Source organism: Molossus molossus, unplaced genomic scaffold (assembly GCF_014108415.1).
Source record: "Molossus molossus isolate mMolMol1 unplaced genomic scaffold, mMolMol1.p scaffold_m16_p_4, whole genome shotgun sequence".
In the NCBI taxonomy this organism is placed as follows: domain Eukaryota; kingdom Metazoa; phylum Chordata; class Mammalia; order Chiroptera; family Molossidae; genus Molossus; species Molossus molossus.
This window is the reverse complement of record NW_023425377.1, coordinates 63,145,771-63,159,852: the sequence shown is the minus strand read 5'-3', so window position 1 is coordinate 63,159,852 and position 14,082 is coordinate 63,145,771. Positions and strand designations below refer to the sequence as shown.

At 58.7% G+C, this 14,082-nt stretch overlaps 1 protein-coding gene across 1 annotated transcript in view; it reads right to left on the bottom strand.

Moving 5' to 3' along the window:
- Positions 1-1,977: 1,977 nt before the first annotated feature.
- The window catches only part of GFRA2 (GDNF family receptor alpha 2), an 85,278-nt gene continuing 73,173 nt past the window's right edge, over positions 1,978-14,082 (bottom strand). The window contains exons 5-9 of the mRNA XM_036240463.1: positions 13,627-13,736; positions 12,749-12,889; positions 10,539-10,711; positions 3,370-3,423; positions 1,978-2,535 (exon numbers count right to left, since the gene is read on the bottom strand). Coding sequence (XP_036096356.1) covers positions 2,413-2,535; positions 3,370-3,423; positions 10,539-10,711; positions 12,749-12,889; positions 13,627-13,736 — 601 coding nt within the window. The 3' untranslated portion in view covers positions 1,978-2,412. The remainder of the gene's footprint in view (positions 2,536-3,369; positions 3,424-10,538; positions 10,712-12,748; positions 12,890-13,626; positions 13,737-14,082) is intronic.

The window sequence follows — 14,082 nt, the reverse complement described above, 5'->3', positions numbered from 1 at the left end:
GTGCAATCCAAGGGCTTACTTCCCAGTAGGGACGCAGACGTGACACACCCTTGCTCCCAGAATGATGGGAGGCAGGCGCAGGGTCCCAGCGCAGACAGCTGGATGGATGACGGCTGCTGGGTGTTCATCACAGAGGTGGCAGCGTGCTGACCCTACAGATCCTGCCATTTGCCTTGCAGACATTCTTTAGCGCCTGTCCTATCGTCCTTGGTCTCCTACTCCCCCGATGCTGTGAGCCACCTCCCCCCAGGCCTTTAAGTTAACCAGACTTTGCTGTTGGCACAACACATGGATCCCAAGTGGCCCCCACAGCTGCCTCTACAGTCAGGCCAGTGAGGATGGGGAGAGGGCTGGCTGGCTGGCTCACTGCCCCCCTCCACGCAGGGGCTGGAACACGGTAGACCAGTGACCACCGCCGTGGACGTGGTGCATGAGTGACCAGAAACAAGAGCCACTCGGAGGAACCCAGGACTGGGAGAGTGGAGAACGGCACCCCATCTCCCAGAGGTGACAGGATGGGATCACGTGAATCCCTGAAGAAAATGCTGACAGTGGGAACAGCCCGCACCTGGCACTCTTCCTCTCTGACCATGTGCATTTGCACACGCACGTGAACACCTGCAAGCCCACACATGCGTGCACACACTCAGCTGGCAGGCATCCCCCTGGTCCTCTCCAGGGAGACTCCCTCCAGGAGAACACGGCAGGCCTGTGTCTGGAGCAAGCTGGGTGGTAAGTGGAAAAAACGAGACGGGGTGGACCACAGCCGTCTTCCTCCCCAGGGTCCCTGCCTTCACAAGCACGTATCTTAAGTAAACCGGAGTCCCAGCAGGGAGACACCAGCGCTCTGCGTAAGACAGACAGGGCCAACTACAGGATCACCCAGGCAGCCTTAAAACAAACCATACTCCAAGTAGGACATCAAGCTGTCCTCCCACCTCTGTCCTCATGGCCACTTCTGTTCCCCTCCACACTGGGACCAACCACCAAAGGGCACTGGCGCTGATCGGGAAAAGGAGGTGGGACAGACAGGTAAGTGGCCCAACAGACTCAGCACAGTGGGACCCTCAGACCCACCAAGTGTCTAAGTACCTCCTACTGGAGCGTCACACCCACACAGCACACACGATGGGCGGCCACTGGGGCCCCAGGTGAGCAGCCAAGGTGCGGCACTGGGCCAGGAACCAAGCAGGAGAGAAGGCACGCCGGAGTGAGGCAGAAAACAAGCTGCTTCCTAGGACATTTATTGGAGCCTGGGCCAGCGTGAGTACGACCAGGAGCCCCTTCCACGGCCCCGCAGCCCCACGGGCCGGGACACGGAGTCAATCTCCTTAGATCCCATTATAGACAATGTTATAAAAAAAATAAACTTTACAATAATACAGTTCGCTCATCTGTTGGGGTATTATTTCAACAGTTTTGTTTCTTAAAAAAAGGAAAGAAAGGGGAAACCACACAATATATGTATATGGATGTGTATATACATATATGCCGAGAAGGGAAACATGTAGTGTACATACAGTTGGCTTACGTCTCGGAAATGAGAAGCGATAAGGTGGAAGGGGGGAAAGAGCTGCAGAGACCAGAGTGTGGAGCAGCGGACGTCCAACTGTGGTCCCCTCTGCCCCTCTCAGCATCCCCCTTCTCCAAAGGGACCCAAAGAATCATTTCTCTTTGATTTCAGAATTCCTGCCACCAAGAAGGAAGCAGTAGACTTAAGCTGGGGCCCAAATGTTGCTCCCTCCTCCTGAGAGGTCCCCAGGTAGGCTGAGCTCCCAAGCCCCTGGAGCTGCCTAGCCCCATGCTACAGCTGGGGGAGGGGGCCTCAGTGTCACCACCCTCCACAGTCAGAAGCAGACTTACCCAGCCAGAGGGAGGGCAAAATAAACTCCTCCCTTGAAGCCACATGGAGATGCTACAGGAGCCCAGTTGGACCCCAGGGGCCAGCCTCACTGCCCTGCCACCTGCCACCCCTGCCATCCCTGGCAAGTCCCCAGAGTGGGCGACTTGAGAAGAGCAGCGGCCACTGTCCTGCCTCAGACCACATCAGGCACGGCTGCAAGTCCCTTGGCCGCAGGGGGCTCTTCTTGGTTTCTTTCAGCAGCAGGGGCCAGAGAGGAAAACACCAAGAGAAAGTACAGGGCAAGTCTGCACCCTCATGCTCTCCTCGATGCTGGGGTGCCCTTCCCAGGGGACCTCCAGGCAGCTCTCAGGCTGCCCACCTACTGTCTGTTTGGTTTAGAAAAACTTCTCCAGAGAAGAAACCTGGGGACAGGTTCAGAGACAAAGTGGGAAAAAATTTTTTTGCAAGGGGTGTGTGTGTGTGTGTGTGTGTGTGTGTGTTTCCATCTCGTCAGGTGGGTGCTCTCATCCACATAGCTTTTAGAAATCTCCAGACGGGGTGCCCAGAGTTTACAAGGCCAGCTTCAACATCAGGAAGGAGACAGCGGTCAAGGCGGCCGGTGGTCTGGCCCTGCAGGAGCCCGAGCTAGGTCTGATCACCTTGTTACTCCCTGGGATGATGTTGGTGGTGAGCTGAGGCCCCGGCAGAAGGGAAGACAGAAGCAAAGAGAACATGAAAGACAAACAGACCAAATGAGTCAGCAGGGCTGGGAACAGACAAAGAAAAGGACTCCCACGCCCTTGCCCTCCCAGCCCACCCGGGACACGCCTTTGTCCTTTCGCTTGGAGGCAGAGCCAGGCTTCCAGGGAGCTGGGCTGAGCCCCCCGCTGGGGAGGGCAGGACCACGGTCCCCAGGGCAACCTGGCTGACACTGCCCAGAGAGAAGAAAGTCTGCAGACACAGGCCAGATCTCAAGGAGAAGCAGCTTCCAGGGTCCACAAGGACCTTCTTGAGGAGAGAGCGGAGAGAGGTTGCTCTTCCTGTTCCCTCCTCCTTCCTGGTTGAGTCCCTCCTCCCTGAAGCATCCCCTGCACATCTCTGACTGCGTTCTCCTCCTGCTGTAGAATCTCAGTGGCCTTTTTTCTCAGCTAAATTCCAGACAGACTACGTGTGGTCAGACCCCTCCTGCACTGGGGCTCCTTCTGGGAAGGGACTGTGTCCTCCACCTTCATCTCCTCGAGACCAGAACCAGCTCAGAGCAGGTGCTCTGGACGCTTGTCCTAGAGTCAGGAAGGCCCGGAAGGGCCTTTGCTCACAGCCGCCACTTGTGTCTCTCCCAGAGACAGCCAAGAGCCCTGGCGCGGCCCTGCACCTGCCCCACAGCACAGCGCTGCCCAGCCAGGTCCAGGGGGGCCAGGAGCTCCGACGGCCCGGCCTGCAATGGGATCTGAGGGCTCGGAGTCTGAGGTCACCTAGAAACAGCCTCCTGCAGCCAGTCCCCTGCAGCACCCCCTCTGCCCACTCACCTCTGTGAAGCACATGCTTAGCTCCTTGGAGCTGTTGGCCTTCAGCCCCTGCTCCTGTGGGAGAGAAGGCACTGGTAAGGACGGGCCACCACGCTGGGTCTCTGGTTGAGCCTGTCCTGTTGCTCAGATGAGGCCCCACGGCCCTGCCACCTGCTGTTGACGCCATGAAGCACAGGGCACACGTGGAGAGTGCAGGCTCCATGCCCTGCAGCACAGGACCCTGCCCCTTTCTGACATCCCCGGGCTCCTGACGAAGAGTTCTAACTGCTCCCCATTGTACAGCACAGCAGAGCAATAGCTACTCCCAGGTCTCTCTCCCACACTCAGAGCACCTGTCAACGAGGCAAGGACCACGTCTTCCTGTCCTTACACTGAGCAGTGTCTGGCCATGACAGCAGCTCAGCAAACGTTTTACTAGAAGCACGAATGAATGGATAAATGAGTGCATGCATGCCACCGATCAGAACCGGCATCTGAGCGCCAGCTCCAGGAAGACCATGAGTCTTCATTTGGGTCCATGGGGAAGAGAGCTGTGATTGATTAGTGATGTCTCCCACCGGTGCATGTTAGGCAGACATCTGGCAACAGGGCCAAGTATCAGCCTTTCCACCGAAGCATATGTGTGGCAGCCGGGAGCTCGGTGGTTAAGATGAGGACTGAAAGGGAAGCTGACTTGGTGATTCAGGGCTCTGTCCCCTGGCATGACCACAGGGATGCAGGACCAGAGGGTGTGCGTGAAGAGCAGTCCTTCATCATCGTCATCATCATCACAGAGATCATGAGAACCAGCTGGGGCATGTGCTGCTTCTGTCCTGGCTTCCGATGGCTGGGCTCTCAAGGTACCTGCGGGGAATATCTGGCCACCAGAAGCGACTGGGAAGCCCGGCAAATTATGCCTAAATCGCTGCTCTTGGCCAGAATATCGTAATCCCTTGGACATCACAGACAATCTACCACCCAGGGCATCTGGTCGGTTAAACAAAGCCCCAGCTGTCACACAGAGGCCTGGCCAAGAGCAGCGTGGCTGCCAAGGTGATGTGACCACGGTGATGGCGAGTGCAGTGGGAAGGGAACGAGGGCCCAGACCCAGGACAGTGGGCTCAAGGCCACAGCACAGTGACCCCAGGAGCCAAGGTCCAGCCCAGCCAGGGCACCAGCCAGCACCCTGGGAAACGGGTGTGCTCCGAGGCCCTGTGACCTAGGACCAAGTCCTGCCCCAGCCCGGGCTGTGGAAGCCGTGCCAGGACCCAGACGCCCCCTCAGAGACTATGCTGTCCCCACTGTCTTCTGTCCGACTGCCCCCAACCTTCACCCCCACTCGGTCACTCCCCTGAGCAGCTCCCGGCCCCTGCCAGCTCCCCACCTGTGACGTCCGGGGCTGTCGGCTCGGTGCCGTCCTGGCATCCTTTCCACACTAACTGTTCCAGGTGCGGCAGGCGTGTCTCCCCCGTGGGCCCGCCCACCGTGCTCACTGAATACAGAGCCTGCGCAGACAGCCGGGACCAGGCTCTCACCCGGACTCAACCAGCGCAGCTCCGGCTTTGGTCTACACGCTGGAGCTATGTCCTGCTTTAAAAACCGTCTACTGCTTAAAAATAAGTAAGGGCTGAGAAAACAATTCGATGACCTCTAGGCCTGGCCACACAACCTTCTAAGATGAGATGCCAGCTCTCAGGGAGCTCAGGGTCCTCGACACTGCTGGCCCTGGAAGGCTGCTCCCAGGTGAACCCCGAGATGCCACAGGGGCCCCGGACCGAGGAGACATGTGGACACTCCGTCCTCCCTCCGGAGCAGCCTGGCCTGCGGGGATCTCGCAGTTCAGAGTGGGTGGGACTGCACAGGCTCCTCTAAAGAGGAGAGGGGGAGAAGGAGAAAGGGGCGGGGAGGGGCAGGGAATGGGAGGGCCTCAGAGGAGGGGAGAGGGCACGCAGGAGGAGAAGGAGCAGAGGCGGACCCCTCGCCCTCTCCTCTGACCTGCATCACAGTGAAACAGCACAAGCGCCGTCCTGGGTCAGCCCCAAGGGGTTCCGGGGCAGCTGTGGTCTCTGACAAGGGCCACAGGCCTCCATGAACATCAGGGCCAGGTCCCCCTTGGCCCATCAGTGCCCTGTCACACGTACACCTCTCACGGCACTGCCCGGAAGTCCTCCTGCACCAGGACAGGGCCGTCCGCAGACTGGCTGAGGGCGCAGGCGCCTGTGTGAATGCGGTGATGGTGGACCTCCTCTGGCCAGTTCTTCCTGCAAGTGCCCGAGGTCCAGCGCATAGATGTGTGTCCTCAGGCTCCTCTGGCCTGTCCGTCCAGACTGGAGGGCCCTAACCCTTGGTGCCTGCCCCGAACAGGATCACCCTTGACCCAGGCAAGAAAGGAAGGAAGGACTGAGAGGCCAGAGCCCTGGCCCAGTCTATTTCGGCAATGACCCAAGACCAGCCCCTCCGTCTCTTGGAGCCTCAGTTTCCTCGTCTATGAAGTGGAGACCGACAAAGGAACCTCGCTGCCCCACGTGACACCTGACGGTGTGCGGCACAGCTCTGCACAGACGGGCTCAGCTCCACAGGGCAGGCTGCAGGGCAGGCCACCCCACGTGACACCTGACGATGTGCGGCACAGCTCTGCACAGCTCTGCACAGCTCCACAGGGCAGGCTGCAGGGCAGGCTGCCCCACGTGACACCTGACGGTGTGCGGCACAGCTCTGCACAGACGGGCTCAGCTCCACAGGGCAGGCTGCAGGCAGCTCGGTTTGGCCCGAGGCCGGGAAAGCAGGAGGGCCAGGGGAGAGGCTGGAAGTGAAACCAGGTCCTCCTGCTCTCTCCTCCACCCAGCAGCTCAGGAAGCAAAGACTGGAGGACGTCTGCCCAGGGACCCACCTGACTTCCAGAAAATAGCAGACAGGGAGGCTGCGGGAGCCTCTCCGAAGGCAAACCTTCACCCGTGCCAACACAGCACAGCGCAGGCGCCTGCCACCGGCTGCCCGTGTCTGAAAACAGCACGTGGGAGGGGGTGGGATGCGGAGAGAAAGAAGGTCCACTACCTACTTCAAACCCACAAGAGGTTCAAATTCCTGGCCATCTCCCTGTCAATGCTCCCTCCCCCATGGGTTTCCAAAGCTGGATGGTCACAGCCCTGCTCACAGCCCATGAGAGAAGTCACATGCACACTGTCACCTCCACACAGTTCAGTAAAGAGCTGGGGAACAGGCTGCACCCTTCCCGGCCCCCAGGCTGCAGACTGTCCCGGCCACGCCCCACCCAGCTGCCCCTGATGCCTTCTCACTGCCTGAACTCCAATGGGGCCAGTGGAGGGGAACGGGGGGGGGTGGGGGGGGGGGGGGGGGGGGCTGGTCCAGCCACCACCCTGACCCTGCTCTCAGCCTCTCACCCCTGGAGGACAGCTCAGGGCTCTGACTCAGGAGGACCAAGGGCACAGGCCTGGGCTGCTGGGACAGGAGGCGGCCCTGGCACGGAGGTGGGCACAGGCTGTGGGAAGAGCTCTTCCACACTGGGACACCTCCAGGCGCACGGAAGAGCCGGCTGTGCAGGGGGCGCTGGGACCTGAAGGGGGGAGGGGCACAGATGGAGGGAGGATGGCAGCAGAAGGTTTATCCTTCCAGAAATTTCTCCCAGAGAAAGCTGGAAGAAAATTATCATCTTGCTCCTCTTCTTTTCCCGCCTCTGTCTGCAGTCCCAGTCTTGCCGGTCTGGCCCAGGTGCTGGGGCCAAGCCCGGTGCCATTTGTATCCATGGGAAAACTGCTGGCTGGAGCCGGCCAGCTCTCTCCTGTGTCCCTGCTTCTACGTCTGGCACCATCCCCAAATCTCAGTGCCCTTGGACCTCCCTGAGACACACCCACCCCCAACCACTCACAACTCCTCCCCGCAGGTCAAGCCTCCTGTCTTACCTGACTACCCCCAAGGTCTCTGACAGGCCCTCGGTCTCTCCTTTGCAGCCCACCTCCCCAGCTGCCAGGTGTCTTCCCGTCGCAGTCCCCATCTTCTCATCACGACACTCCCTGCTCAAAAGCCCCTGTGGCCTCTCCACACTCGCTTCAGCCAGCTCGTGAGGCTTCTTCCCACCCCCACCTTCACTCCAGCTCTGTGCCTCCCCTAAACCCAGCCCCGTGTCCCCCGGATCCCGAGCAGCACACACTCCTCTGCAGAGGACCGGGCAGGAGCCAGCTCAGGCTGTCGGCCACGTGCTCTACTCCACTCTGCCTGTGCACACGGACACCGTGTAAACAGGGTGTGGTGTTGATCCAGTAAAACCTAGTTTATCCAAACAGGCAGCAGGCAGATTGGCCAGCACACTCCACTCAACCTGCCGGTGCTGCCCTGACCCCCGACCTCGCTCCGCCAGCCGCTCTGCCGGGGCGCCTAGCCCACACTTCCTCGGGGTCAGTCCTCCCTCTCTTCCAGGCCTAGCGGCACCCTGTCCGCAGCTTTACGCCCACTGCCACCCAAAGCAGCCTCCCTCCTCTAGATCCCCCACACGTGGGCAGTCCTCTTGGTGCTGCCCTCCCCCGCCCCCGTGATTGTCCAAGCATGTCCGTGCCACCAGTATGGGGACCAGGTACGGGCCCCATCAGCATGTCACCTCAGTGCCTGGAATACAGCGACAGAGAGAGAACTTATGTTGCATTTATGCACGAATGCACAGATGGCTGAATAAATGAATGACCATGAGGGAAAGCTGAGGGAGGGGATAAAAGGAGGAATGCACACACGTTGCTGGAAGCTCCGAAATGAGCCATATTTATACATCACAACTGTGCCCACTAGACATACGGACACATGACAGGCCTGTGGGCCCACTGCGCCGCCGCCGGGCCTGCGCACAGAGTGCGAGCAGATCGAGGCAGGTGGCTGCTGGCGGCTGAGCCCGTGCAGGTGTGTGGTGAGGGGCTGTAGCAACCCCTCCAAGCTCAGTTTTAGTTCCCCCGAGGTGATGGGCAGCTTCACAGTAAGAGCAGACATGGGCCAGCGGAGACATGGAAAGCAAAGGAGATTGTGTTGCTGGGGCCCCTTAGCACAAGGAAGGGTGAGGCTCCAGTTGATCTGATGAGCCCTGAAAACTGGCCACGAGCCACCCACGGGGAGTGCCAAGGACACTGGGAACAAACCAGGGCCAGGGAAGGTGCTAACCCACTGCCAGTCCCCCTGTCCACACTGCGCCCAGGCCCATCGTATGGCAAAAGGGCCTTCTAGCCAAGTTACCCGCATCCTCCACAGAAAGACTTCACCTCCACACGTCCATGACACCCAGAGGGCAGCAGTGGAGGCAGGAAACGGAACAGAGAACTGCCCGCAAACGACAGAGCAGACCTCTTTCCAGACGGAGAGCAAGAGGTTCCAACAGAGCAGAAGAATCGGGGACTCTGGGCTCTTTCCCTCCCGCACAGAGTGCTGCTCCGTGCTGAGCACATGCACTGGGTCACCCAGGGCCACACAGGTGGGATGTGGCCAGTCCTCCAGGGATGCTCACCAGGAGCAGCGAGCAGGACGCATGGGGACGGGGCCAATGTGAGGCGACCTGCACCACCACCTCGCTGCTCCCGCCTCTGCTCTCCCTGAAATCCCGCACTCGGTCCTGTTTTAGACCCTTTGTTCCAGGTATGTGTGCGTGAGAGAGAATATGAGAGAGAGAGAGAGTGTGTGTGTGTGTGTGTGTGTGTGAGAGAGAGAGAGAGAGAATATGAGTGTGTGCATGAGAGAATATGTGTGTGCATGAGAAGGAGTGTGTGCAAGAGAGAATGAGTGTGTGCGTGAGAGAATGAGTGTGTATCTGTGCGTAAGAGAATGAGTGTGTGCAAGAGAATGTGTGTGCGTGAGACAAAATATGAGTGTGTGAGAGAATCTGAGTGTGTGCGTGAGAATGAGTGTGCATGAGAATGAGTGTGTGCATGAGAATATAAGTGAGAGAATGAGTGTGTTTGTAAGAGAATATGAGCATGTGTGTGAGAGAGAATATGAGTGTGTGTGAGAGAATGAGTGTGTGTGAAAGAATATGAGTGTGTGTGAGAATGAGTGTGTGTGAAAGAATATGAGTGTGTGTGAGAGAGAATGAGTGTGTTTGTGAGAGAATATGAGCGTGTGTGCGAGAGAGAATATGAGTGTGTGCAAGAGAATATGAGTGTGTGTGTGAGAATGAGTGTGTGTGAAAGAATATGAGTGTGTGTGAGAGAGAATGAGTGTGTTTGTGAGAGAATATGAGCGTGTGTGTGAGAGAGAATATGAGTGTGTGTGTGAGAATGAGTGTGTGTGAGAATGAGTGTGCGAGAGAGAATATGAGTGTGTGTGTGAGAGAGAATGAGTGTGTGTGAGAATGAGTATGTGCGAGAGAGAATATGAGTGTGTGAGAGAGAGAATATGAGTGTGTGAGAGAGAGAATATGAGTGTGTGAGAGAGAGAATATGAGTGTGTGTGAGAGAGAGAATATGAGTGTGTGAGAGAGAGAATATGAGTGTGTGAGAGCACCCATGAGTATATGTGAGTGTCACTGAGAGTGTGTATTCTGACTGAAACTAGCCTCCTGGGCAGAGGCTCTACTGCAGCGCCCGGTTGAGGGCATGAGGGTGGGTCAGCAGAGAAGCGCAGTGGGGAGCCCTGTGAGGGACCGCCACTGTGCCTCCTGTGTCCCCTGTTGTGGCCCTGACCGCAAACCAGGTCTTAAGCTGGTTAGAGTGTTGGACGTCAGACATCTCCCTAGCACCTCACATGAGACCTGGCACACACGGGGCAGGTAACACAAGCCGAAGGGATGAACAGAAAAGGACAGACAGAAATGATGGTCATGGTCTGGACTCAGGAGGCGAGGTCCTATGCTACCTAAGTGGCTGTGACACTGGGCACGTGGCCTGAGCCTCCCAGGTCAGTTCCTGTGAGTAAAATGCGAACGCCGACACAGGCACTGGCACACATGTGACCTGTGCCCGTGCCTCCCAGTACAGACCTGACAGGAGGAGGCAGGGACCTGCACGGTGAATGCCGCGTGGACGAACACGTGGGCAGTCACCCCCACCAGCTCCTCCCCACCTCTTAGGTCTCTGATCCAAAGAGAGGTGCCTGTGCACCCCATTTGCTAATTTCCCACACCCACCTCTGATGTCATGGTGCTTCTCTGGGCCCTCAGCCTGCCCATCTCCATTCCCCAGCTGCAAAGCCACGCCCCTCACCTCGACAGATGTGCAGGTGGTGATGATGCTGGTCCCCAGGTTGGTGCTATCACTGAGATCATCTGGCAAAGAAGGCGTTTTCTCTACCCTAGGGGCCTGTGTGGCCTGGAATGAGGGGTTTTTAGGGGACAGATTCACCTCTGTGCCGTTGCCGAAGGCCTGGATGGCGTTCCCTGTAGAGGGAGAGAGCGGGTGGAGGCAGAGAAATCAGGGCCACCTCCATCACTTCTGCCCCTCACTGTCTCAGCCACTATGCTCCCTGGAACAGCCCGAACCCGGGGACAGAGGGGAGTTTGTCCAGACTAAACTGCGCTGAAGTTCCTTCAGACACAAGGTCCCACATGTACAGAAGATAAGAGCAAGAGGGAGATTGAAAGAGACAAGAGACCCAAACAGGAAGAAACGTCAGGTGGAGGAATGCAGGGGAGGAGGGGGTGCTGGGGTGGCAGCAAGAAGCCTGGAGGGAGGGACAGCCCTGCCCAGGGCAGCAGCACCCTCTGCCCTGGGCATTCTGGGCTGCAGACCCCGGCCCCTTCAGGGGTTCCCCGCCCCCACCCCCTAGGCACAGGCTCTCCTGGCTCCTTTGCCCCCTCAGATCCTTCTAGGTCCCCAAGAGCATTCCAAGGGCCCCAGACTCCCCCTCATCCCTGGGGGCTGGGTCTCACTGACTGCCTCACCATTAGGCAGCACTAATTCACTGATGACTAAAGTAATGGAACCTCTTGGACAAAACTCTGTCCCCAAGACTTGACCCCATAACCAAATACCTAAAGAAACGTCCTCAAACCCATGTCCTCAAACCCCTCGTGTTTACCCTGAACTAGGCATCACTCTCCATTTCGACACTGTTTTCCATCTCGAAGGTTTCCTCTCTCCCGCCCAGGTTCCCCAGGACACCTCCCTAACCACCCACTTGCCCATTTGAGCCCACCTCCTAAGATCTCTCCCCTCCAGCTCCCTGACCCCGCTCCAGTTCAGCCATTGCTGTCCTCTCCCCTGACAGCCACTGCTCCCTCAGAGGGGACCCTCTGCGGGTTACCTGTCAGAACCACATCCCTAACCGCCCCACCCACCCCTCCACACCAGACCAGCGAGCCATCTGACCCCAGATCCGACCCCAGCACCAGCTGCTGCCCGCTGCAGTGGCCCATGCCACCACCCAGCACCTGCAGGGACCACAGGATCCCTTCAGGGGGCCCTCTCCTCTTGTCCAGACAACTCCAGGTATCCTCGTCTCTGCAGCCGGGCTCTGGTCTGCAGTTCTCGCAGCCCACTCTGCCCAGGTGGACGGGCATGCCCTCCCTCCCTCTTCGGCTGCCAACGCCATGCCCCTCAGTGGGGCAGCCTCTGAGAAGCCCCCAGGGGCTCCTACTTCAGGCTGCGTTGGGCACCCCGCCTGCTCCTGAGAGCCCTGTGCAGACCCTAACCCATGACTCGCATGTCTGAATTCCAGTGCCATGCGGAAAAGGAGCATGGACAGACAGAAGGAAGGACGGAGGGACGGGAAGGGCGGGGAGACCTTCAGGTGTGGGTAGCAAAGAGTTGGTCTGCAGAGCTGAAGGCAGACAGCTTGTGACCCACCTTGCTGTCTAGCCTTTGGATTATGGGAAAGAAAAGTCACTGATTCCAATGGGTCCTTAAAAATAGATTCTTAGCCCTGGTTGGTCTGGCTCAGTGGTTAGAGCATCAGCCTGCGATCCAGAGAGCCTGGATTCGGTTCCCGCTAAGGGCACGTACCTCGGTTGCAGTTTGTCCCCAGCCCTGGTTGGTTGTGCGGGTGGCAGCCACTCGATGTGTCCCTTTCACATCGATGTTTCTCTCTCTTTCTCTCTCTCTTCCTCTCTCTCCCTCCCACTCTATCTGAACAAAAAATGGAAAAATGTCCTTGGGTGAGGATTAAAAAAAAAAAAAGATTCTTAAAGGGAGAAGTGGCAGGCAGCCGAGATCCTCACCCCAGGGCTGTCCCCAAAGGAACCTGTCTGGGGTTGTCAGCATGACAGACCAGAAATCTCCCACCTTCGCTTACCACAGGCTCGAGGTGGCCAGTGGTGAAGAGAGGCTGGCCCTCGGAGCTCCCGCGTGACCCTCAGGAGCCCAAGCCACAGGCAGCGAAGAGCGCATGCTGAGAAGGCCCGCAGAGACCCCGCTGCCCCGCGGAGGAGCCTCAGGGCCCCCGGACGGCAGGGCTGGGGGGCTCCGGGAGGACTTACGAAGGCAGGGGTTCTCGGTGAAGTCCCTGAGGAACTTCTCACACTCCTCCTCCATGTTCCCACTGCCACGGCAGCTGCACCAGGGGGACACCACGATGCCAGTGGGGCTGGAGTCCACGTAGTTGGGCGTCATGTCGAATCCTGGGCAGGGAGAAGGGTAAGCGAAGAAGAGGGGAGCAGTGAGACTTTCTCCTTGGACCCCCAAACCTCAGGCACCACAGACAAGAGGCTTGGATCTTCCCGGCTTCCACCTGCCCCCAAAACACACATACATCCCAATTCACAGTCTAAACTCCGAGGGCTACTACTCCAGGGACCCCTGGGGTCAGCAGGGGGCAGAGGCCACCGCACAGAGGAGAGGCCAGGTCAGCAAAGACACGCCCAACACCCTCCTGGAGCACGGCCCCTGCTTTCTCCTCGGCCAAGCGGGGTGTGTTCCGGAGTCAGCGCGACTGGGCTCGCACCCTGCGCTTGGATCTCAGCGCCAACGTTCAGCAGCGAGGTGAACCTATGCAAGCCCCTCCCCCTCTGAGCCTCGGTGGCCATCGTGACGCGGACAGCCCCGCACCTCCCTAGGAAGTGCTGCCATGAGAATTAGACAGTCACGTAAGCTGCCTGTCACGCACCCGAAATGTCAGACCACGCAATGTTACTTTTTCTTCTTACTTTGAAAGACTTAAAAGGTCCCTGGGGCCTCCTCCCCCATCATAAAGAACCAGCCTCCCTCTGGTCTCCCATGGAGCTGTGCCCGAAACCGCCCCGGATGAAAGGCCAGCTCCGGCTGTCCACCCACTGGCCTGAGCTGGGCCTCGGCCGCTGCCCGCTGAGACTGGGCAGCACAGAGTCACTGTGAGCCTGAGCACACAGGGGTGGCTTACCAATCATGCCAGCATAGGAGCCCAGGCATGCCTGGTAATTGTCAGCTGGGCAGCCGGTGAGCGTCTGGTAGGAGGCGTGACAATTGGCGTGGAAGTCTGCCAGCCGCGACCTGGTGTCGGGAGAAGACCCATGGAGAGAATGGATGAGCGCGGCTGCCTCCCCGCCTCCTCTTCGGCAGAGGGGTTCCTGCTTCCTGGGATGGAGGAAGCCAGGGAGAGGGAGAGGAAGAGCCTGGGGGCCCCCAGCTGTCGGGGCTTAAGGCTGGGGGCTCCTAGAGGACAGGACTCCTGGGAGCCAGACACGCCGTTCAAGTACCTCTACCCTGCAGATTGTTCAGCCAGGGAAGAAAATGTGCAGCGGGTTTGCCAGAAAGGTCCAGGACTGAGGCAGGAAAGCTGGGCTCCACCTTCTGCTTGGCTGCACTCCTGGCCACCTGCCAGGTCCTTCCTCACATC